Source organism: Fusarium sambucinum, chromosome IV (genome assembly GCF_050947815.1).
Source record: "Fusarium sambucinum isolate potato_lamoka chromosome IV, whole genome shotgun sequence".
Taxonomy (NCBI): Eukaryota; Fungi; Ascomycota; class Sordariomycetes; order Hypocreales; family Nectriaceae; genus Fusarium; species Fusarium sambucinum.
In genome coordinates this window covers 7,113,176-7,137,401 of record NC_139291.1, presented here as the reverse complement: position 1 = coordinate 7,137,401, position 24,226 = coordinate 7,113,176, and the positions used below count along the sequence as shown (strand labels likewise).

At 46.0% G+C, this 24,226-nt stretch overlaps 5 protein-coding genes across 5 annotated transcripts; 2 read left to right on the top strand and 3 right to left on the bottom strand.

The window, feature by feature from the left end:
* Positions 1–600: 600 nt before the first annotated feature.
* FSST1_002308 (chaperonin-containing T-complex subunit CCT8) lies at positions 601–2,525 on the top strand (the record flags this gene model as incomplete). The annotated part of the gene is made up of 4 exons (XM_083228285.1): positions 601–659; positions 823–2,215; positions 2,281–2,454; positions 2,508–2,525. 4 exons carry the CDS (start codon positions 601–603, stop codon positions 2,523–2,525), a joined length of 1,644 nt encoding a protein of 547 aa, XP_083092490.1.
* Positions 2,526–3,545: 1,020 nt separating this feature from the next.
* On the bottom strand, positions 3,546–7,007 carry FSST1_002307 (Pleckstrin homology domain-containing protein; the record flags this gene model as incomplete). The annotated part of the gene is made up of 1 exon (XM_083228282.1): positions 3,546–7,007. One exon carries the CDS (start codon positions 7,005–7,007, stop codon positions 3,546–3,548), a length of 3,462 nt encoding a protein of 1,153 aa, XP_083092489.1.
* Positions 7,008–16,812: 9,805 nt separating this feature from the next.
* Positions 16,813–17,704, bottom strand: FSST1_002306 (uncharacterized protein; the record flags this gene model as incomplete). Its single annotated transcript, XM_083228281.1, has 2 exons — positions 16,813–17,299; positions 17,358–17,704. 2 exons carry the CDS (start codon positions 17,702–17,704, stop codon positions 16,813–16,815), a joined length of 834 nt encoding a protein of 277 aa, XP_083092488.1.
* A 425-nt stretch (positions 17,705–18,129) lies between these two features.
* FSST1_002305 (uncharacterized protein) lies at positions 18,130–19,277 on the top strand (the record flags this gene model as incomplete). Its single annotated transcript, XM_083228280.1, has 2 exons — positions 18,130–18,562; positions 18,616–19,277. 2 exons carry the CDS (start codon positions 18,130–18,132, stop codon positions 19,275–19,277), a joined length of 1,095 nt encoding a protein of 364 aa, XP_083092487.1.
* Positions 19,278–19,357: 80 nt separating this feature from the next.
* Positions 19,358–21,329, bottom strand: FSST1_002304 (FAD binding domain of DNA photolyase-domain-containing protein; the record flags this gene model as incomplete). The annotated part of the gene is made up of 2 exons (XM_083228279.1): positions 19,358–21,101; positions 21,160–21,329. The coding sequence occupies 2 exons, from the start codon at positions 21,327–21,329 to the stop codon at positions 19,358–19,360; spliced, it is 1,914 nt and encodes a 637-aa protein (XP_083092486.1).
* Positions 21,330–24,226: the final 2,897 nt, after the last annotated feature.

Sequence of the window (24,226 nt, the reverse complement as noted above, 5' to 3'; positions counted from 1 at the left end):
GAGTTAGAACCCGCGTTAATCAGCCATCGCGACAGGAGCCGCGCCCGTCGCTTGGGGGAGGCTCTAGCGATGGGTGCCTGTCACCAACGGAACCTAGCTTCGTGGATCGCACCTGGTCGTGTCAGTTACTCAGCCACAAGCCACCGCTGCAAGGCTGCAAGGGGTTTGTGGCGCTTCTGGTTGATTGGACATGTGGACCCTGGAAAGGTGCCCCTCAAAACATTGAGCAAGGCCACCTCAAGACCTTTCTTATTAGGAAATGTCGTTCAGTACTTGGGGCTAGCCTCGAAAACAATACATTTAAGGTCTTATAGTGTAGGTAAAAGTAGCTCATATTCTCAGTTTCTTACTTGAAGTAATGTTGCTTCCTCCAGGTCTTCCAGATACAACAAACTCAATGAGGCGGTCCAGGCAGCCAGGTACGTACCTACCCACTAACCCGACCGCCCACACCTGCCTGTGGAAGTTTTTGTGGTGGGACACTGAAGCTAGTGGGCGAAATCTATCTATCAGGAGCATCACTCATCTTTCAACCAAAGACACCCACTCCTTGCGTCGACTCGAATACAACCACATTTCGAGAGCGCTGTGGTATTCAATATGTCGCTCAATATCCCCAACGCCCCTAACGCGGGCCTCTTTAAGCAGGGTTATAACAAGTAAGTTGTCTTTTCTTGTCTTGCATTTGCTCCCCTCCTTGTTGCTACTTCTGCTTGTGCTGGCAGCTCCCCGCCTCTTTATGTGTCTCTCCCCGTATCCAACTTCATGACTACAGCCTTTTTCAAAAACATCAAACTAACAAGTATCTCTTCTTCTCTACAGCTACGACTCTGAAGATGGTGCCGTCCTCCGCAACATCGACGCCTGCAGAGCAATTGCGTCTACCGTCCAGACCTCTCTCGGCCCCTATGGCCGCAACAAGGTCGTTATCAACCATCTGCAAAAGATGATTCTTACCTCCGACGCTGCTACCATCCTCCGAGAACTCGAAGTCGTCCACCCCGCCGCCAAGCTCCTTGTCATGGCCAGTCAGCAACAGGAAGCCGAGATGGGCGATGCCACCAACTTTGTCATCGTCCTTGCTGGCGAGCTGCTCCGAAAAGCTGAGGACTTGCTACGCATGGGTCTCAAGACATCAGATATCGTCATTGGTTACGAGAAGGCACAGAAGTTCGCTCTCGAGACTCTTGAGGAGCTGTCTGTTGATAAGGTTGAGGATATGCGCGATCAGGAGGAGCTCAGCAAGGCCATTAGCACCGTCATCGCCAGCAAGCAAAACGGAAACGAGACTTTCCTTGCCAACCTTGTTGCTGAGGCTGTCCTCACCGTCCTCCCTAAGAACCCCGCCAACTTCAACGTCGACAACATCCGTGTCGTTAAGATCATGGGTGGAAGTCTCGAGCAGAGTAAGGTTGTGAAGGGTATGGTCTTCCCCAAGGAGCCTGATGGTTCGGTCAAGAAGGCCACCCGCGCCAAGGTCGGTGTCTTCACTTGCCCCATCGATGCTGGACAAACAGAGACCAAGGGAACTGTTCTCCTGCACAACGCCAAGGAGATGATGGATTTCACAAAGGGCGAAGAGTCCCAGCTTGAGACCTCCATTAAGGAGCTTTACGACTCTGGCCTTCGTGTCGTTATCTGCGGAGAGCGAGTAGGTGATCTGGCCATGCACTACCTTAACCGCTTTGGTATTCTGTGCATCCGAATTCTCAGCAAGTTCGAACTCCGAAGAGTCTGCCGTGTGGTCGGCGCCACCCCCTTGGCACGGTTAGGAGCCCCTATGCCCGATGAGATGGGCAGCATCGACGTTGTAGAGACTCTCGAGATTGGTGGCGACCGAGTCACAGTCTTCCGCCAGGAGGATGAGGTTACCCGAACAGCCACCCTGGTTCTCCGAGGTGCTACCCAGAACCACCTTGACGATATTGAGCGTGCTGTTGATGATGGTGTCAACGTTGTCAAGGCCATTACCCGTGATCCTCGATTAGTCCCTGGTGCCGGTGCCACAGAAGTTGAACTTGTCGAGAGAATACAGGCTTATGGTGAGAAGACCCCTGGTCTTAGCCAATACGCCATCAAGAAGTTCGGTGAGGCTTTCGAGGTCGTGCCTCGAACCATCGCAGAGAGCGCCGGTCTTGACGCCACTGAGGTTCTGAGCCGACTGTACGCCGCTCATGCCAACAGTGATCGATGGGACACTGGTATTGATATTGAGGTTTGTTAAAATCCAAAAAGAATCCAAGTCATGCCTCGTGAGGATTTTGCTAACATCAGTACCAGAACGATGACAACACTGGCCTTCTCGATGCCAAGGATGAGGGTATCCTCGATCTCCTCATCTCCAAGCAATGGGCCATCAAGCTTGCCACTGAGGCCGCTCGCACAGTCCTGTCTGTTGACCAGATTATCGTGGCGCGACAAGCCGGTGGACCTAAGCCCCCAGCTCCCAACCCTGTATGTTGTTCTTCTTCCTGTTTTGACGAGCCCTTTCTAACTAATAACTATAGAACTGGGATGAGGACTGATTGGATAATGCTACGTTTAAAATGGACAAAGGGGGCAAAGAGTATGATGTGTTGCATGGCAACACAGTATCGTGACTATAGAGATATCCTCGCAGATAGGAGTCAAAAAATGCGCACATATAATTATGCAAGCCAGATAGTCTTGGGTAGATTGTACTATACCCTCTATTTAGATCACAATCCTCTGAGGGTTAATATCACAATCGAAAACTCATACTCTCTCCATATCAAATCGGCCAAGTGCTCCGAAGACGGCATTGAGGCACTTACTCCATCTTTATGATCGAATAAAATGTATGCTGGCTGACATGTTCAGAATGTGGTAGGAAATGACTTCGGCCTTTAGTACAGTCTCTTCATATATGCAAGCACATATCGACAAAAGCATCAAATATTATAACAGGCACAGTGGTAAATATGAGGTATGAGTGCTCATGCATTGAATTCGTAAAGCTCTTTCGCGCGTGCAGTTATGTATGTACATTGGCCAGTACCTATATTCCCAAATAAGAAGTATATAAAAGACAGCAACCTGTCTGTGACAAGATTCTCAATCATACAACGGAGCCTGAAAAAACGTAACCAACATATCCCAAGCCTTTTCTTTTGTTCCCATTCCCCCAAGCAACAAGACCACGAAAACATCGTCAAAGCAGTATGGCTGAAAAATTGTTACAGCTGTGATTGCTCGATATTAATGAGTCAATAGTGGCTCGAATAACGCAAGGCAATGCAAAGCAAGTAAACAAAAATAGTGCAAGGTAGAATTTGCGCCAGATAGTTGGTAGATTCAAGGGGTATCGAACAATTCCAGAGATAAGTCGAAAGAGACAATGTTGGTATCTCTTACCAACAGAAGAAAGGAAGTAGCAAATACATTTGCGAATAGAGAATTGTGGAAATGTGTAGATGTTTTGGGTCGTGACGGGTCGTGAGTAAAGATGAAAATAGAAACCAAATGGTCATTCTCGTCGTAATGGTGTTTTGGAAGAAGAATGATTAAGCATAGAGTAGAGAAGACTAGGATTCTTCAGTGATTCCACCCTCGCCACCTCCATCTTCGCGCCACTCTCTACTCTTCTCTGTGAGGTTCTTTACACCGCTAACGCGGCACGCCCAAAGCCCCTCGATAGGTGTGCGATAAGTGAAGGCACGTTGGGAGCTGATAACACCAATGGCTTGAAGGACAGCTTTACGGCTATCGCGGCTAAACACAGCAGGATGGTTGATCCATTCAAGACTGCTCTCAAGCTCAGCATCAAGGGCAGCTACAGTGTTGGCATCAATACCAGCACTTAGGCCGAGGCCATCAGTTGAGCGGCTACGGCCCAGCTGCGATGAGGGGCCGTTGGTGCCAGAGATTGCCGAGGCTGGAGGCGAAGGACTTCGCTTGCGATCAGGAGTGGGTGATAGGCCTGGCGAAGCATCATTCCCGGGATGGGGAGTCGATGGGGCTGAAGGGTTGGACTTGCCTGGGGGAGGGATAGGAGGAAGTCCGCCCTTGCCCAGACCCTTCAGGATCGATCGAGTCTCGTTCAGAAGAGTGTGTGCACGATCATGCTGACCGCGGCTTACCAAAGTGAGGGCACGGGTGAGCATGTCAGAGGTGAGAAGCTCCATACGTCTCTGTACAATACTGGGGTGGGGAGGAATAGGGGGTGAGTTCTGCCATGGCTTCTTGGAGCTTCCGCTAACTGGCAGCATCGTGATGGCCAGAAGAGATGGTCGGGGCATTTGGGTAACAGTACCCTCGCGTAGAATGTCTCCCCAGCTGAGATCTGCTTGAATCAAGGGAACCTCTTCGACAGAGAGAGTTCTCTCGTTGTCGTTGTCCATAGGGCCGCCCAAGGCTTCGAGGCCTGAGACGATGTTGTCCCAAGGATCTTGAGGAAGTTGCTCTTGTGATGTGTTATCAGGCAAAATTACTAGTTGAACAAGAACATCCCGCTTGTCACCAAATCGCAGATCGCCAAGAGATGCCTCTGCATCTCTGCCCGTGGCTCGCTTGGTTATTTGCAGAGCGCCACTAATCTTGTGGAACTTGGCAGGTGATCCTTCAGGAAGTCTAAGCTTGAGCTTGACATTCTGGTGGGACAAAGTCTGCATGCTTCCCAGACATCCAGCGAGACATTCTCGAAGCATCATCCAGTCCTTGACGTAAGTGTAGGAAGCCTTAGTTCTCGTCGACAGCTCAATCATGGTATCGGGCTTGTGAGTCATTCCCAGGCCAAATGAGTGGATGGCGATCTTAGCGGCTTCGGCTCGGGAAACGACAAAGTCGACACTGTCAGCGTCAGAAGTGGACGCGTCGCTAATCAGCATAATAGATGCAATGGGGTTGTTGTATTTTCTTTGCATAAGCAGGTCCATTGCGACGTTCGCACCCTCAACAACATCGGCACGGTGGCTCTTTTGACCAACCGGCTTGATAGATGTCAGAATGTTGCTCCAGCCAGGCCAAGCCTTGGTGGTCATGCCGACAATAGGCACACCGCCGCCGCCTGAGCCAAACGTAACCAAGCCCATGCGATCGCGTTCGCCAAGCGTGTTGACCATAAACTTGAGGGCATCCCGGACCAGGTTGATCTTAACGCCCTGCATAGAGGAAGAGATGGGCACAACAACAACGACATCAATTGGAACATGGATAGACTTTGACATGGCTGGGCTTCGGGGAAAGTTGGTGTAATCCGTGGGGGCCGTTGTGGTTGATCTCGCGCCGTTCCAAGATGAGGCCACAGAGGAGACTCGCTGTGGGCGAGAGCGTTGCCAGTCAAGCTCCTCATCGGTTTCTGATTCGCCACGATCATACTCAGGACTGCGCATGGGAGACGACTCAACAGCATTGAGGTCAAGAAGAGCTTGTTGCCACAGCTTGAGTTGGTTTCGGTTCTCGAAACGGAGGTGGAACTGAGGCAGCTCGACAACAGAGAGACTGAGTGTAAGAATGTTCTCGTCAATGTTTCCTGTCTCCGATACCTCATTCAAGTGCTTCTTAATAAGAATTGAGCCCTTGAGGGTGCATCGGGTCGTCTTGCGTGGTGCTCCGTTCTCATCCCACTGTTGTGATTGAGGAATCTTCTTCTCCTTGACGCAAATGAGCATCTCAGCGAAGAGGAAACACTCCAATTCTTGCCACGAGACCTTATCCTTACCCACTCTAAGGGTACCGTAGAGTCTCAATTTTCCAAATCTGCTAAAGTCCAAGCCATGCCAGTTGTCAACACGGTTACGGAGACTATCTGTCATCTCCTCCAGAGCGTCGGTGGACTCATAAGGGTAGAAGCGAGGCGCACTGCGGGCAGGCGAGGGTGGACGGCCGTATGCCTCTTCGGCACGGTTGACAGCAGGGGGTTGAGGAGCTGGAGCGCCAAGGTCCTCAGGATCTGGCCTCCACTTGTTATCAGGTACCTCAACAGTAACCAGACAGGTAAGTGTCTGTTGTTGACGTGACCTGCTAAGTGTTGGGAATTCTGAACGGACTGTAACGATCGGTGCTGGTATGGGATTACGTGTGATTGGTCGTGGGCTGGTCGGCGTAGTTTCCATGGCCTGGACATCATAGTCATGGCGTCTGGCAGGTCCGCTCTGTGTCGTCTCTGGATATCCTCCAGAAGAAGCCACTCCAGTAGCCTCGCTGTCACTTCGAGCATGTCGTGAAGGTCCATAACGATCCGAGGGCGGTGCCTCACGGCTATCTCTCATACTACCTCGAGGCGCACTGTCGCGGGCACTACCATGCTGCTGCTGCTGTTGTTGCTGCACGGGGCGCCTCTGGTTGCTATCAACACTGGGTGCCCGAGCTGTGTGGGACTCCCATGGGGTTGGTGTAGGTGACATAGCAGACCTGGAGTCTGTGCCAACTGATCGTACCATATTGCTGATTTTTTCTTGACTCGTTGTTAGTGAGCTATCCAACTGTCCCAAGATTGCTGGCCTACCGATGTCAATAACGTTTCCTCCTCTGCTAGTGTCTAAGTGCAAAGGTGCATCACATGTTGGGCAGTATTGTGACTCAAACTCGCGGATGAACTCGTAAAAGCAAGCCTCGTGAGAGACGTGCGTGCAAGAAAATTGCAAGATGCGCTCTCCTCGCAGGGTGTGCTCGAGGGGCTCTTCACAAACTGCACATTCGCTACCCACAAAGGTGCGCTCTCGCCTAGAGCGACTTCGGTCGGCGTTTGAAGACATGACGTTGTTGTCGATACCACCGACTCGACGTGAGTTGTTACTGAGTCCTGACTTTACCGAGCCAGTGGAAGAGACTGAGTCTTGCCCACGGAGGGATTTAGAATTGATAGACTGTGTTTCGTTGAATTGTCTAGAGTCCGAGCCAGTTTGGGGTCTTCGACTGTTGGATCTGGAGGCGCGGGAGCCAGTCAAGCCAAATTCTCGTAGGTTTACTGCAAGTGCCCTATCCTCGTCCCGCGTTTTCACTGATGCAGTATCGTGATCCTGGTTTTTGCGCAAGCGGCGAAACATTTAGTTGCGACACCTTTTCCGCAGGGTGTCCAATAATCAATGGTGCAAAGTAAGCACTTATCGTTTATCGGTTCCAGGTGGTTGATTCAACGGCTAGGAATTGCTGGTCACAGTCGGCGGAAGTTAAAATGTAGTTGGCGGGGGATCCATGCGACTTTGGAATGTTTCAGAGCGATAAATCGAGTCGAATATTGAGTGTCGATTGGCAAAGATGAATTTGAGCTCGGGGCCAATCAAAAGGAAGGGGAAACAAGATTGGTTGTGAGAAAAGAGCGAAGAGAGACTATGTGCGGGTATCCGAGAGAAGTTGGGTTGGTATTTGTTTGAATTCGCTTGCGATGTTTTGCGATATGCGACACGTCGGCTGCCGATGTTTCTGCGTTTTGCTTTTTTAGCCAGGAGCGATGTAATGCTAGCCCTGGATTGCCACTCACTGTACGAAAATGAACCGATCAATGAAGATGCTATAATCGTACCACCAAGGGCTTTCAAAGAATGTAATTGCTTTTGCCTGCTGTGGATGTCGTAAGACGAGGAGGGATTGAATGTCGTTGGAAGGTGATAAGACTCGTCGATTTTGCGCTCGCTCGCTGATAGGTAGGAGCCCTTCGTTTCTTTTTCTTATTTTGCTTTCCAGCTATTAGAGTGGTCGATCCTACTGTCCGGTTTGCAGAAGAAAACCCCGTCCAAGTGGGGAGAAAGGAGAAGACAGCGAAGGAAAAGGAGGAATGGTAAAATGGAGGGGAGGAAGTTAGGTAAAGATAACCTGGGAAGTTGAGGTAAAAGAGTCGAAGCGAGAAAGAAAACCGAAATTACCAGAGCGTTTAGAGCAAGACCAGGAGCAAGCTATGGTTTAAGGGCGTGGTGGGCTATATGAGGATGGCAGTTTCATTTCGTTCGCACTTGCACCATACGACCGGGCTCTTAACCTTGAGGCTTGATTGAGTGGCACCCAACCAATCCGATTGAAACCAGGCCTACGGTACAGAGTACCTTCCTTTCCTTTACAGTACAGTACAAGACGGGAAGTAGCATTAGTAGGCGGAGGACCTCCCTTTCAGAGATTGGCCGGTTCTTTGGCGCTTTGATGGCTTGCACTGGACGGTACGCTACCGTTCTACTGTTTCCTTCCATAGGTTCTCCTCTGTATCGGTACCCCTGCTTTTTCTTCCGGGGACTAGGATACGTCTCTCGCGGTGGCCGGGTGGATCTTCCATTAAGCTTGCAGGGGGTTTCCCCTGTCCAACCTCACGAAAGAAAAAGGCCCGGGCTTTCGTACCAGGGGCCTCCCAGCTCCCAGTAGCCAGGGTAGCCAGGATCAGGCAGGCCCCAAAAGCCAGGGCTGCATTACCAGAACCAGACTTTGCCCAGGCCGAATACCGCACATACACTCACGTCAAGTTGCAGCGGTCCCCTGCTGCTGTTGCTCCTTCTCCAGGTGCCTCCCCCGGCAATTCAATTGACTCAGTTCATCTCCAGGCACAAGCCTACCGACCCAGCTTCCTACTGTACGGCGTAGGCAGCGAAATGGATGGACGGGAACTTTACCGATGAGTTCAACCGTTGAGGGTGAAGGCCCGATGTTCGGGGAATTGGAACCCAATAAGTATGCTTGACGGCAATTATGTACAGAACGGTACAGAACGGTACGTCTAAGTGAACTCAAAACGCTAACCCTTCCACAGATTCCAAAGGTAAGCTCCACTCCATCAAATCTCTTGACTCGGTCCTCGACAAGATATCCCACCTGGGTCGAAGCACCAAAAGTCGATCCAAACTTTTGAAAAGGGACACTGCAGCAGTGACGGTCTGGCCTATTTTTGTCGGCCTGCCTGCCTGCAAAGCCTTATCAGACTCAGCTCTGTTCTTGGAGATCATTGATGTGCCTGCCCGATTTGCTCTATTTCAGTCCCGTGCCACTACGTAGTCAGTGCACCGTCTATCTACTTGATGTCGTTTAGCGGATCCCCCTTGGATTTGGAAGTCAAGCCTAGCCAAGTGTCTGGGTGACCTGCTCTTGTCCATCTCTTTAAGATCCAAAGGGGGCTCTTTTAGCATGCCCCACAAAAGAGGTCAAAAATTCCCCACATTTGCCTTACCACCTAGCATAACCTTAAGCTATAACTTTAATTATATATATTATAAGTATTCAGATAGCCAATTTAATACTAAAAAATTATAAAATATTAAAAAATAAAGCTATTTTAATAGATTATAACCCTAATTAATCTATTTTTTAAGAAAATAGTAATTTTCTATTTAATATAGCTATTATAAAGTCTAAATTTAAAACTTCTTATAATATAACCTTTATTCCTAATAAAAAGCTTACTTAAAAAGCTAATAACCTCTTTAACTTTATACCTTTTTAAATAAAATTTTAATTTAATAAGCCCCTTATAATTAACTTTAACCTTATTAACTTTTTCTAGTAATTTATACCTATTTTTATAATAATATTATAGGTTATCTAGATTAATTAAGCTACTTAGGCTATTTTAAGTAACTGCTAAATTAATATAAATACTGCTAAGATTTATATTTTCCTTAGCCTTATTATTTATATATATATTTATCCTTAGGTAGCTTTTATTAAATTTTAAAAGTAGCTTTACCTTAAGGAAGACCTCTTTATTTATTATATTATATAGTAAATACCTTAAAAATAATTTCTCTTTTTATATCTTTATATTTATATCTATAATCCTAAGACTATTAATATTAGCAGTAATAATATCTATAAAATTTATTAGAAGGTTATATTATAATTAAAAGTTATTAAATTTGCCTTATAATATCTCTATAAGCTAGGCAGCTTTATTATTATAGATAAGTATATAATCTATTATATAGGCTAAAGTAATAATATAGTTAAAATGCCTATAAAGCTAATAAAGCTTAGGTATAAGGTTTAAGTTATTATAGAGGGAGATTATTTCTTTAATTAGCTATAGTACTTATTAAATTATATTTTTATAGGCTTATAGCAGTAATAATAAAACTAGTATACCTACTCTTTTAACTATATAATAACCCTTAACTTAATATAGTTTATTATTATTTCCCTTATTTAATTACTACTATAAAGGCCTATTAAGATATATTAAGTCTTCCTTAATAATCTCTTTTTATTAATTAACCTTTTTATTATTCTTTATAAGCTTAATATTATTATTATAGGTATTTTATATTTAAATAGCAGTATATATTATAACCTTATTGCCCTTAAGCAGTAAAATAACTAAGGCTAGCTATAATATAATTAGAATATCCTCTATAAGGAAGTTATAGCTAATAATTAAGTATTAAATATTTTCTTTACCTTTTTCCTAGCTATTTTATTAAGCTAATATTTAAATAAATAATATAATTTAATTAAAAAGACTAGTAACTTATATTTATAGCCTTAACTACTTACTTAAATATTAAAATAATTAAAGCTATAAGGTATTATCTAGCTATTATTATTATATAAAATTAATCCTTTTATTAAGCCTTTAATAATAAGCTTAAATTAATAATTAAAATACTTAAATTTATAAATACTTATAATAATTATATAAATAATATAGACTATAGTAATTAGCTTTATTCCTATAATATATAGAAATATTACTCTTAATATAAAAGTATTAATATTATCCTTTAAAGCTTTCTCCTTAAGGTTATTACTACTAATAGCTATTTCCTATAATTATAAGGCATTTACCTTTATAATAGCTAGATTAAATACCCTAGGAAATACTAATTATAGCTTATTATAATACTTATAAGTTACTTTAGCCTTAAAGTAAATAGCTATAGGTATTAAAAGCCTATTAATATTATTATACTTTTTAAATTATATATATAAGGAGATATTAAGCTATAAGGCAATTATTATAGCTATAAAGGCTAGTAAGCTATAATGCCTAAGGTACTTATAGCCTTATAAGGAAAAAGAGTATAGACTAAGAAGATTTATACTACTTGCAAAATATCCTTATATATTAGCTAAAAGTATTAAAACCTTTAATATAGCTAAATTTATATATAAATTAAAGTACCTTCTCTTGCCACCGAGACTGACTTTTCTAATTAGCCTTAACCCTTGACTTAACTGGGGCATGCTAAAAGAGCCCCCTTTGGATCTTAAAGAGATGGTGCTTCAAGCCGTCTGGATCTAAGAGGGACCTACCATTAGAACCTCCAGGGGAAAATCAGGGGTCCTCAGGATCAACTGGTGCCGTGTCTGATGCGCGTTGGCTACTGTCGTGCCGACAATGATCATCATCTACCCCGACTAAAATCATGATGTCGAAGATCGGATCCTGAGACTACGCTCTGTCCAGGTATCACATCGTCTGTGTCTCACTTATTTCCCCACATTCAAAAAATCGTGGATACATTTACGTGCCTACGTGCATGGTGTCGACTCATGGCAGAGAAATAATCAACTGGTACGAGTTACCTCCACTTCACCAACATCAAGGCCGTGCGAGCCAGGCCGCACTCATGTGGCCTAGTGAGGATTGGCGCTCATTGGCAAACTGCCGTACGATATCTACCTATCTACGGATATAGCTTCAGAACATGCATAGCAGAGACCCGTTATAGATGCAATAAGAAATCACAGAGCAATGTCTGGTGATAGATTCGAAACTATCGACTCGGACCGTGACATCAGAATAGGGCTCGGATGCGCCGTGGCTAAGTCGCCGGATGTGCAGTCCTCCGCTTCCATTTTCTGGGTCACGTCAGAAACTTGATAACTGAGATCGGATCTGTAAGATGGATGGCAGGCAGTGCAAGATGAAACTTTTCGCAACAACTTCCCAATTGCCGATATCTGGTATCATACTCTAGACGGTTACTTTTCTTAGACCAAAACTTGGCCAAGAGCAGTATTGGCAAAAAAAGTCCAACCGACATGCAAACCAGTTCTGATGTACCATGTCAATTTAGAGTCGATTTTCGTACAAACCCCTCAGGTTCGCCATACCCCTGCAATATTGTCCATTGATGTGAGCCTGCCGCAGACGACGCGTGATGATAACATATCATCCGAGACAAGCAGGTGAAAAGCTGACAGTGACCAAATCAAACTGGTGCTGTAAATGCCGATACACGAATCACATCAAAGTCTGAGAGGGGAAAGTGGACAAACATGACATAACGCAGGAATTCTTGTATTTTGAGCGTTTCAGAGGTTGAACTATTCCTTGGTACAGTAACGGTCAAGTCCGTTTGCATTCTGAAACACGCAGATTCCGAGACGTATAAGAAACCATCGTGATGGCTACAATGGTACAGTACAGCAGATCACAGTCAGAACAAACGGCATCCAGGTTGGCGCAGGTTCTAGACCCAAGAAGAGGGTCTGTTCTCCGCAGAGGCGTATCTTTGCATCACAGCCACAAACGTCATTGAATGAGAGGGAGAAGGGGCACAATAAAGCCTTTGTCAGGATCTAGATCTACCAGTTGGGCGATGCTAAAATGGCAATTCACAGCTTTGACCTGTTGGTTAAGAACAATCGAGGCGAGCCTGGAGACGGCCTAGATTCGGTTGGTTGGGACAGGTTGTCGTTCTGTTCAATTCGGTTAACCTAGATGGCGTCCCGAGAGGCCCTTGACCTGGTCAAGGTTGGCACTCAGGGTGCCCTTGTTTGGGGGGCTCTATCTGGATGAGTGGTGTGATTGGGCGGGGGACCTACCGGTAGCCTTCCGTGACGGATAAGTGCCTGCATTTATTGTCTTGGATCCCTCATGGGTGGAGGATGGGAAACCTAAAACATGCAGACGCGTGGTGATGTCTTTTGCCTCGACAAGAAATGTGCGGGTGTGTGATCCTTTGGTGGTGAGTGGCTAGAAGATTGCATCAGCCAAGAGCCTCATCTCACTTGATAATCATCACAGGTTCTTTTATGTTTGTATGGTTAGTAGAACGAGGTGATGGTCTACATACAATGCATGCATACATGCGTGCATGCATGAAACATAATCTGAGAGGACATGGATAGGATCGATGCTGAATAAAGTGCAGCTTTCAGAGGCCTTCCCCTGTTGCAAACACATCGCTGTAGAGTCACCCGCTAGCCCTGATCAGAAGGCGGCCGCAGTCATGGCCTGCCGCCCACAAGGCTATTCCCAACTGCTTCTCGAATGCAACATATCTGAATAGGGGAAAGCTTGCGGTTCCGTTCCTGGTGCCCGCTCGCCCGCCGCCCGTTCTGTGCAGTTTATCGAGATTGAAAATGGTGATTCTTTTCAGGTTTCACCTGTATCAACAACCTCATGAGGATGGAGAAATGATGCATCGAGTCATTCACGCGGCTCGTGGTACCCGATACGGGGTTTTGATCTCGCCTACATGAGTATTATCTTGGAAGCAAATGATCACCAACAGGGGGCTTTGGAGAATAGGCAACTTAACCATTTCTTTGCTTGTGTTTGCAAACAGTTGGTATCTATTCTTTTGATAGCCATTGTCAGTAGCAGTCAGACATTGGATACTGAGAATAAGACGGGATGAAAGTGCATATGGGTGGTGCAGAATGAAAGGGTGTGGTGTCGAGGTTAGCGCGCTTCTATGTTGCTTCCAACAGATGTTCTATTTATTCGTAGTGGGTGGACTGATCTAACCCCTCACACAAAAACGGCCACGAAACACATTTTATTGTTGGTTGTCTCTGCAGGTCCCGACAATGACCACATCTTAATGCATTCAAGTCTAACAACAACCTTCATTTTGACTGTGATATGAGCATTGTCCATATTTTTGACTTTGCCCTGAAACTTTGAGCTTGTGGTAATTATCAATATTTGATATCACCGTAAACAGCCATATGACAGTGCGTTTGTCAAGGGGTCTCCTTGTAACTATTGGTGGCCTATTGGCGTTAAGACGGAACTTTAGGCATTCTCCGCCTAATACAGCATTCAACTGAACCGTAAATAAAGGGTCCTCCTACCTGTTGGTAATAACACATTTGCAATATCAATATGTATACCACAACAAGTACATCAATCCGAACCTACATATCAAGAGATAAAAAAGTCTCCACAGATGATAGAGCGGAAACTGATTCTTTTTACCTGCATGAGTAGCACATCCCCCAACTTACATTTCGGGCAATCATCTCGTGGCGTGCAAACTCAAACGCCACGAGACCAGTTGAGATCCGTTTTCCAACGACTCGTGATGGCACATCATCCAGCGGCTTGGCGCCGGGATTGGACAACGACACGGTCCCTTTTCAGGTAGTCCTGGCCGGCCTCTTGGAAGGTGCTTCAGCTAAGCTGTCTAGGGGCGAATGGTGTGTCTAGCAGAGGACCCTAATCGATGGGTCAGGGCTCCTCTTTCAGTCTTGCACTTGGAGACCTCATCATTATGAGTGTACGTTTTGCTAAGTACAAAACGGTGACTTATCTCCCCCCTCTACATCATGGCTTGGGCTTGGCCAGGTCTGATCACAATGACGACTTTGTATGGTGGGAACGTGTGTTGATTGTATTCTGTGCTGCCTTGTTTTATTTCCTGTTGGTGATTCATCAAGCATTGTCTGGTTTGTTAGCCAAACATTTCTTTACGTTAGTGTAGTTTGTGATATGTCCGAATACCAAAGAGACAAACTGCATTTGCTTCGCCTTGTTGGTGTTTACTATGGTAACACTTGTTCGTCCATCACGTTTCTCCCACGTGGCTAACTGTCTGCAGTGTCTTCTTCTTTCGCCAGGCTTGGCTTTAGTGCAATTCTGTACTAATTCGGTGCTAGTTTAGCTCAGGTAGGGTCTGCAAAGGCCATGTTCCGAGTACCGCTGTGTACCAGTAAAGGCAGGTAGTAAGTAGGCTGTCGTGGGATCTCCAGATTCGAGAAGACTCACGAGTCAGTAACAAGGCAACCTGAAATCACTCACGTCGATCTCCCGTATTGTCAGCATTGTTAGTCTAGTTCAACATGTGCCGTAAGCAGAAAGAACACAACAGAAAGATGAATATCAGTGGCAATTGGACTTTCGCTATGAACCAACAACACGTACTGTCTGGTTGGGTTCATGATCCTCTGTTCAATAAACAAGTTTCAAGGATCCACGTATGTATATAGTAATTACGGATACAGTCGTAAAGAGGAATGCTCCGCCTATATTGCCCGCTTTGATTTCGCTCGCTTCTTAGCGAATTGTCGATAGTGTTAAATGTTCCACGTTGTATTGCCTCTCGTCAAATGTCGCTTCGTTTCGTAAAGCAGTAAATAGCAATGCCGCGAATGCCCTATATGTGCCCATATTATACATCCGTATTCCCACCGCAACTGTAACCAGGGACCGCGAAACTACCCATTGATATGGATGGACCCATCATATGTTTCTTCAGCGGCATATGTACTTACTATTTTCTGCATTATAGGTACATATCACAAGACTTGCATTGCATATGAAGCAAGTGACTTGACTGTGAAGCCATACCGGTGAGTGTCATCGTCATGTTCTATGTATCTGCAAAAGCAGCTGGGTCACACCACTCATTCAATGTCGTATTCGATTAACCAATTTTTCGCTACGTTCCTGTCGAAACTTGAAGGACCCGGCATTCGCCATGTGTTTCTGACCTTTAACGTTTCATCCCCTCTTCCCCGGTAGGGACCTTTTTTTCAGTTGTGCACCTGGAGAGAGGATATGTATCTCTCAAAGCCTGGACAATTGCAAGGACCAGGCTTCAACTTCAAGCGTGCCAGCGTCTCGTTCGGAAATGGGTTCCCACTCTCTCGTTGAAGAAATATCCACTTTAACGCGGGGATTCAAAAGGCTTCTTGGCCATTTTTGCTTTTTACTGCAGATGCAGGCACCGAATAAAGACAAGGTCAGGGAGTATTCGGATGACGGCCTGCATTTTTGCTTTCATTGCATACAGGTACAGATACATACATACATGGCAGTTGTCTTTGAAGGTCCCTTCCCCCACGAGCCTAAGGCTTCGTTTTGGGTCTCATTGATCGTCTTTATCAAGGACCGCGATTGCTCGTTAGGCTTCGGTTCCCTCCCCTTACAATAGAATGTGGGTAACATCGATGGTCACGTAGTATTCCACTGCCGAGAGCGTCGTAAACTTTGCAAATCCATGATCTCGCTTGCGGATCGAAATTCAAGACACGACCCAGCACTACTCAAGTGGGTAGGTAGTTAGTCAGAGTCGAGCCATGACCAAGACCATGACAGACAGGCAACGCTTATGCTTGTGCTGTTACTGTTGAAAGACTTTGGTGTTAGGTACTATATCTGAACCATTAGGACACGGAACTTTGGCATTGAGGTCGATATAGTCCAAGCTAATCGACTGTTCGGGTGTCAGAGTTAAAGTGTTGAACCAACCGTATGGACAGTGAGCGGTCTCAGCTTCGCCTTACCGTGTCTGGACTGGCCTGTGTCTTTGACTTGCTTGAAGTCCAGCAAGGTACAGGGTGGCAGCTTTTGTAGCAAAGTGAACATGTTTGAGTGGGTAGGAGTTTGTTACAGAAACTGTCAACGATGACCCGGATAGAAATATCCCCGAATGCGTACGTACTCATCAAACTGTGAGTTTTGGCTTTGTGGATATTCATTGACGACGAGACTTGCTGAAGAAGACACAGTGCTTGAGAAACAGTAGCTTTTGCGTGTAAATTTTATCTATGTAAAGCCTTGTGCGTGAAATCCGATACGCCTTGTATAGCCGAAGTGACTTGGTGAAAAAGATAGATTGCGGTGGTGTTTTGGTATTGTGTAGGTATCTCAGCTCGTGGTTGGTACAAAGCTGGCATTAAACAGTGTTGACACTTCAGCATCGTCTATTTGACAAAGAAACCAGATCGTGGCTTTGCGGCGCTGCGATTCCTCTTCAAGAGGTCGTTCATGTGGTTCTTTGTTTGCCGCTTCGTCTTGGGCACCATCCTCTCGTCTGTCTTCTGGGCCACGCGGAACACAGTCGAGCCAACACGCTCATCCTTTGGTCCCCTGCTTTGACGGGCGAGCTCCTTCTCCACGGCGGCAACACGACGCTTCCTGGGACGCTCCTCTTCTTGGTCGTCCTCTCCCTCGTCCTCACTTGAGGAGTCTGTCAGGAACTCAGCGGGCAACAGGTTGGGGGCCTTTTGTGTTCTGCTGCGCTGAATGAGAGACTGGGCGGACTCCTCCTCGTCATCCGAACCTTCTTGCTCAGCGGCCTCCTTCTCAGCCTTTTCCTTCTCTTGCTCTTCTAGCTTCTTGCGCTCCTCAGCTTGCTGCTTGAAGCGATCATCCCTCTCCCTACGCTTGCGCTTCTCCACAGCGGCTTGTCTGTACATGCGTTAGTTATGGTTCGGATAATGTGTGGGTACTAAAAGGTGAGGCTGACTCTTGAGCTGCTTTCTGGGCTGCTTGCTTGGACTTCTTAATCTCAGAGGCCACCTTTGAAGTCGACACTGCCTCTGGCGCTTCATCGTCACTGTCTTCGTCACTCCCTTCCTCTTCCTTGGGTGCTGACGCAACAGGTTTTGACAGAGCGACTGGTACGCTCATATCATCATCATCTCCGAAAACGACCTTTGTAGCCTTGGGCTGCTCTGGGGACATATCGCTGGATTCGCCATCCTTGGCTCTGACAGGAAGCTTGCGCTTCTTGTCTGATATGGTTGTTTGAGCGGGGGCCTCTTCTGGCTTTTGCTTCTTTTCGGCCTTTCTCTTGCGCGTCAAAGGTGCCATTGTTGTTGAGTATTACTTGACAAAAAGTTTTTGGTGAAAGTTTTGAGACGGGTTAAAGATGTTGCAATAGGTGGCGGATACTGTGAGTAAGGCCGGAAATATAAGAAACCGGTCTGTTCGTATCAGGGCTGGAAAAAGAAAAAAATTAACAGTCGAGCTGTGACTGAATGTTGAAGATTGTTGATGAAACTCTCTCTGAAGTGTCGCTATGAAAATTTCAGACTGAGAATTGCACCCCTAAAGTTTAAGTAATATGATTGGTGCACAGTCTCAGATGTGTCTCCACAATTGACCAGTGGGCCATCAACCATCTCGAGCTTCTATCAAGCATGAGAGAGACTGACTTGGTCCAAATTTATCTCTATGGATCTCATCAAGATAAGCATTTCACTCATTCATTATTATACATAGTATCTGGTTCAAACATGTCAGTCACGTCTCGATATGCGAATACTGGTGTTGTGCGCCAATTGTTACGTGCCAGCTCTTCATCACCAGCTGTAATCACCACTGCTATACATACCACCAACAATTCAACAGCAACAATCTGTTCCAATTGGCATCAATCTCGGTCATATGCTGTTTCAAAGGGACCAAGAGCTCCGCTGCGGAAACCTCCAAAAGCTCCTGTACGAGCACCAAGAGTCCCTTCCCAATCCCAATCCAAGCCTCGGCCGAGCCTCGATTTTGATGCTTTAAAAAAAGTTAATCAAATTCTCACCCCCGATGTCTTCGAGAAGGTCATACAACAATGGGATGGAATATTAAAAGCACCCACTACAGAAGAATGCTACAAGCACGCAATGAATTATCTCCAACATATTCTTGATAATGCACCAAATCTTCCGAATCTGGCTGGTAAGTTGTGTCATGGATTTTGGAGTAAACTGATGTAACTGACAGATTTCTAGCTGTTGGCATCTCAGTGGAAACCGCGCATGTGATGGGGTGTCTGACATTCCTTGAAAATGCACCGGAAATCCAGAACCTCGGATGCTCGCTTCTTGCAAGGGCCTCCGCGGCAAATTACAATCCCTCCACTATCACCATGGCAAGATTTTTGTTTCGTTCAGGTGAATGGGGCATGTTGCGGTCAGCCAAGCATATCGAGAACCGATTCATGAAGCTCGTGTATGAAGGAAAAGACTGCAATGCCCTCGCCGTGTACGGAGAACATCTTTTCAGGACTCGCAAGTACGCCGCGGCTGTGCCCATGCTGAACCAAGCCATCAGCGTCGACGACGGCATCTTTGAGTGGAAGAATATGTGCATGCTGTGTCTCGCAAAGGCGCATGCACAACTCGGAAAGATCAAAGAGGCCGAGGACGTACTTGAGATGCTTGGGGATCCAGATGCTTGGATTGAGCTTGGCCCCTTGCTTGATAGAGGCGGGTTTGAGGATAAGCGGCAGTGGCTGTATAGAGAAGGTTTTACTGGAAATTTGGAAGAGTTTCGGAAATTAGCTGAGATGGATTTCGAGAAGGCTTCCAAGGAGACGGATAAGGCTTTGAAGCATGAGTATAATCTCTGGGCGATGGAGTGGTCGAGGCTAGCAGATCCCAGTGTTAACTAAATGGGGTCGAAGTGTAGAACACGCCATATAGGGTTGTATTATTATTATGAACATGCATACGACATATCTAGAGAAGGAATCTATACTTTCTTCTTCTTGGGTACCTTTTCCGTGCTATGTCGTCTCGCATTCCGCTTACCCTTTGATTCATCATCTTCCTTCTTAACAGAGGCTATACCCTCCCCTTCCTCTTTGGCCTCGTTATCAGACTTTCCCTTTCCATCCTCTGCATAATCAGCATGCTCTCCATAGTCACTCTCAACATCTCCCTGCACTTCTCCGCGGTCTGTAGGGAACAGCTTACGCCACGTTCCGTCGAGTGCTTGGCCATCATTTCCATGGAGACCGACCTGGTACGCAGCCTTCATAGAAGAAATACACACGTCGCGTCTTTTGGCGAAATCGAACATTGGCTTGGGGTATGTGCCCTCCTCTACATTGTTCAGACCATTTCCCTTGATGCGAACGCCTGCCTTCTTCTGGTCCGGTAGAGGAGCTTTCCAAGGCTCGTAGATGTACTTGGCGTCCATATCCTTCAACTCAGGCACGTATCGACGGATAAAGTCTCCTTTCTTGTCCCACTTCTGACCAAAGGCCACTGGGCTGTAACAGCGAAAGTACTGCGAGAAGAAGGCTGAGCAAGACAACCACTGCCAATTACCTGCGTTGCACGCCGGCTCATGATCTATAAGCCATTCCTCAAAGACCTCACAGCCTCGTTCCCAGTCGATATAGCAACCCCCTCGAGTGAGGAAGCAGGCCACTGCGTGACGTCCGAGGTGATGAATCCACCCCTCATCTTTTAGCTGCCGCATGAGAGCATCGATCCAGGGAAATCCAGTCATACCAACTCTCCATCGTTTGAACCAGATCTCTGCCTCCTCAGAATCCACGTGGTACTCTCCAGTGACGAGACCAGTCTCGGCATCCCTTTTGGAGGGAAGATGCCACGGAATAAAACGGCAGTACGGATTGTTGGCTGTCTGTGAAAAGACGTATCCCAGTGCGGCCTGGGCGGCAAAGTACATGTCTCTGAAGAGCAGCTGACCGATTAGACTCTCAGGAGGGGAGGAAGCGCCCTTGTATGAATCCACGACTTCTTTCACGCGCCAGTAGAACTCTCGCACAGAGAGTGATCCAAAGTGCAGATGCGGTGATAGCAAAGTCGTCGCTTGTGGCTCGAACTGTGCTGGACTCGTCTTTGGCTTCTCAAAGGTAGCCGTGTATTTCTTGTCTGCGATGATTTCATCGAGTGCTTTGAGCGCGAGTGTTTCTCCTCCGCGATGAGGAGTGGTTGCAGGTGGAAAGCCAAGTTCCTCCATTGTTTCAATGGCAAAGTCACCTTTTGGTCCGGCTATCTTAGTGTATGCCTTGTCTCCTTCCGTCCTGATCTCCGAGTTGAAGTCTGGCTTAGTGTCCGGCTCATCTTGATCGAAGTTGACGGGCATGTCTCCGGGGTCTGGGAGGCTTTTGGGAGCAGCTATCGGTTTTTTGACCTGTCCAAGCTTACTCCCTGCGGCTTGAAGTTGAGTTATAGACATGGTTGGCTTCCCACCGTGTTTCTCTACTATTTGATCGCTATCCCACAGCGTCCTGCCAGAACGGATAATGACTTCGACGCCAGCATCTTTAGCTGCCTGGGTCACGACACTATCGCGTTCACGGCCATAGCTGTCGGTGTCCTTCTCAAAGACAAGATGAGTGACTTTCCAAGCCTTGAAGAGCTTTGGAAACAGAGTCTGTGGTGCTTCTCTTAAAACAAAGAGCTTTGAGTTGGAGTTGACTTTTGTGATTGATTTGGAGAGATCATTTTGACAGTCGAGTCTGTGGAGTCAGTCAGTATGATGTTGAGTTGTGACAGACTGGAAAGCAGATGACTTACAAGAACTGCCACCTATTGAGTCCTCCTCTGGCACGATAGACGTAGTGAGGATCCCACGTGAAAATAGGCCAAAATACAGCCGGATCAAGGTCTAGAGCAGCCTTGAGAGCAGGTGAATCATGGAGTCGTAGATCGGTACGGAACCAGTAAATTACACGTGTTTTTGTCATTTTCGGAGAGTTGATGTAATACTGTCGTAATGCGAGAATGGGTTGATTTGGGGATTTTATTGTCAATTTCATCATTGAAGCCAAAAGCTGAACAAAGTCATGATGTCAACACTTTGCTAACCATCACCCCAGCCACCAAGTCCAAGTGGTTCAAGACAAACAAACAATAACAGCCAATCCGAATTTATTCAATAGAGCCAAACAAAGAATACTTTCTTATTCTCGTGGATTTAATTATAATGTTGATAATTCATTTACAAATCTCGAAACAGTCTTTTTATGTGCCCTAGCATTGAAATGAAATTGGAAGTCCAACTACCCTATACTCTGATCACAAACCTCGAATAGTTCATCCCTCAGACTCAACACAATACCGAGACATGAATCAGATTTAGGACCAAGGTGGTTTACCTAAACTCCGACCAAGTTCATATAGTTTTAGCAATAGTTCGTGAACTAGACCAGATATTCAACTGGGACATGCAGTTGTAGTTGGTTCATGCACACAGCGGCAGGCTGCTGAAGATGGATCTTCTTCACAAGCAAGGGACACTATCAAGGGAGTCGTCATGCCAGCAATTGTTTTTGTTTTGCAACTCGGGGAATTGATAACCACAACAATATCTTTTTCGTCCCCGTGCTCCGTAGTACCCGAGACGTTTGTCAAAGTCCGACCTCCAGATCTAAACAACAGGATGGACCCTGTTCCGTAACATGTGAATACTCTGCTAACGTTAGTTACATACTTGTTTACTTTAGCCCATCTGGCCAAGGATCATTAACTGGCTGCCGTTAACGGTCAATCTACCGGCGGAGATGATGCTGGTAGTGTCAAAGCTTATACCATGTTATCTCTTTACTATGGTCAATTACAGCATGTCACTCGATGACGAGGAAAAGATTCGATTGCTGATGGAGTTTTTTTCTGTGTAATTTCCCAGGCCAGCTCGATTGCGTGAGTATACCGGCAGTGGGGTAACCGATCGATGAAATTACTCCGTCCATCTTAACATCCATGGGCCATGACGTGGATGGGTCAAGCCTGAGAGGCTTGCTACAAGTCGTGTTCCTTGGTGGGCGACTACTGAACCGTACACAAACTATTGGCTCGTAAATCAGATCTTGATATGCCAATTTGGGAGGCGGATCGAGGAGTGTGCATATGTTAGTCTTAGACTTGCATTAGATAGACCAAGTAAAATGCGGCTCAAATTATGGTATTGCTGAGTTTTCAAGATAATCACATCAACTATTGGCAGCCAGACATTCAAGCCACGCACAAGCGAGATGACCTCGTGGAGGCTGAATGTCATCATCAGGCTAAACAAGCTCCCCCGCATATTGGATCAAGATTTAACCAAACCAAGAGCTGAAGCTGCAAGGAAAGGCAACTAAATAAACACCTAAAAGAAGTCATAGGTAAATAAACAAGTAAACACGAGTTTGCCAAAAGTCCCTTCCGGCCTGGATTGACTAAGCCAAGTTACTCAACAAGTGTCGGTCGATTGGAGACCGACAGCGGGAGCTTGACGCCAGGTTAATTTCCATAGAGACATGAATGCTTAACGGCCTGAAAGTCTGTCCTGTTCTTACGGGCGCTTGAGCCCCAAAAGTTTCTTGACAGATGAGGTGAGATGTAATTTGACAGGCAATGGTTTAAACTATGTCTTGCATTGGCCTCGTGGCCAAAGTTTATTAATTCTCAAGCGTTTAGAGCATCTCGTAATCATCACAATCTAGATTCAATAGTCTTATCCAGACGTGGATCTTTTTTTTAACATAAAGTTTAATTGTGAGAGGATCTCCAGCTATATTCAGACGAATGATGTGTAGCCTTGTGTCCTTATTGAATGTAACTACTACTCGGACTATGATTTTTTATCAAGATTAATAGTGTATCGCCAGTTGTGTTCAGACAAAGCTAACCAGCTGGAAATAAGAGACAATCTCGGGCATAACATTTGAGTGACAGGAAAGATCGCCTGGACCTGGTCGTCCATTGACTTTGTTATTGGTCATGATTAAACGAACCGTATTTCTGGATTTTTACCAGATCGGCTTCTTGCAGATCATGGACCAGGAAGAAAAGAAACATCAATCGATGGCTTCTAAGGCGAGCAGCATAAATCTAGATAGTGGCGATGAACTATACTCGGTCAATAATGACGTTGCCAGCCACCTCCCATTATTAGGCTTAAGATCGCTGAAGACGCATGGGCATGTTGGTGGTCAAAGTACAGTGAAGCGCCCATGATAGTGCTGATTGATAGAAAAGTTAAGAAGGTTGCGGCCTGCAATACGAGATTGAGTCAATACTAAAGAATATGCTTCGACAAGCGGAAAATAGATACCCAATGGTGTAATAGGATGCAATGCGACATGCAGAGTCATTGCAACCAAGGTATATCGAATTCCACGGACCACAACAGAAGTTGGTTGTACAACAGTTCGGTTACGTATGCCTTTTTCTAAATGTCCGAGACTGACAGTTATTTAATAGGCTTAAAACTTTAAAGCATTGGGTGCGGATCGTATTCATCCCAATGTCTATCTAATGGATGGTGGTGATGACTTTTCATTGACTTGGTACTCTTGACAAGACCAATTTAGAAAATGCATCAAAACATGCTGACAAAGATCCATACAGAGGCCAGCTGAGACTCTTAGCGGAAATGACAGAGAACAAATCGAAGCCACGGATCAATAGATGAATGGAACTTGATGCATAGCCCAGAGCATTCATTCAGTGATCGACAACCAGTAATATGGTGCTCAGCTCACGGACCTACAGGGGGTGGCTTTCTATGAATCGGCCAGTAAAGGCAACTCATGAAAATGGCCCGGGATTGGCTTTCGATACTGCAACCAACCGACTCATGTAGAGAATCACCAATCTA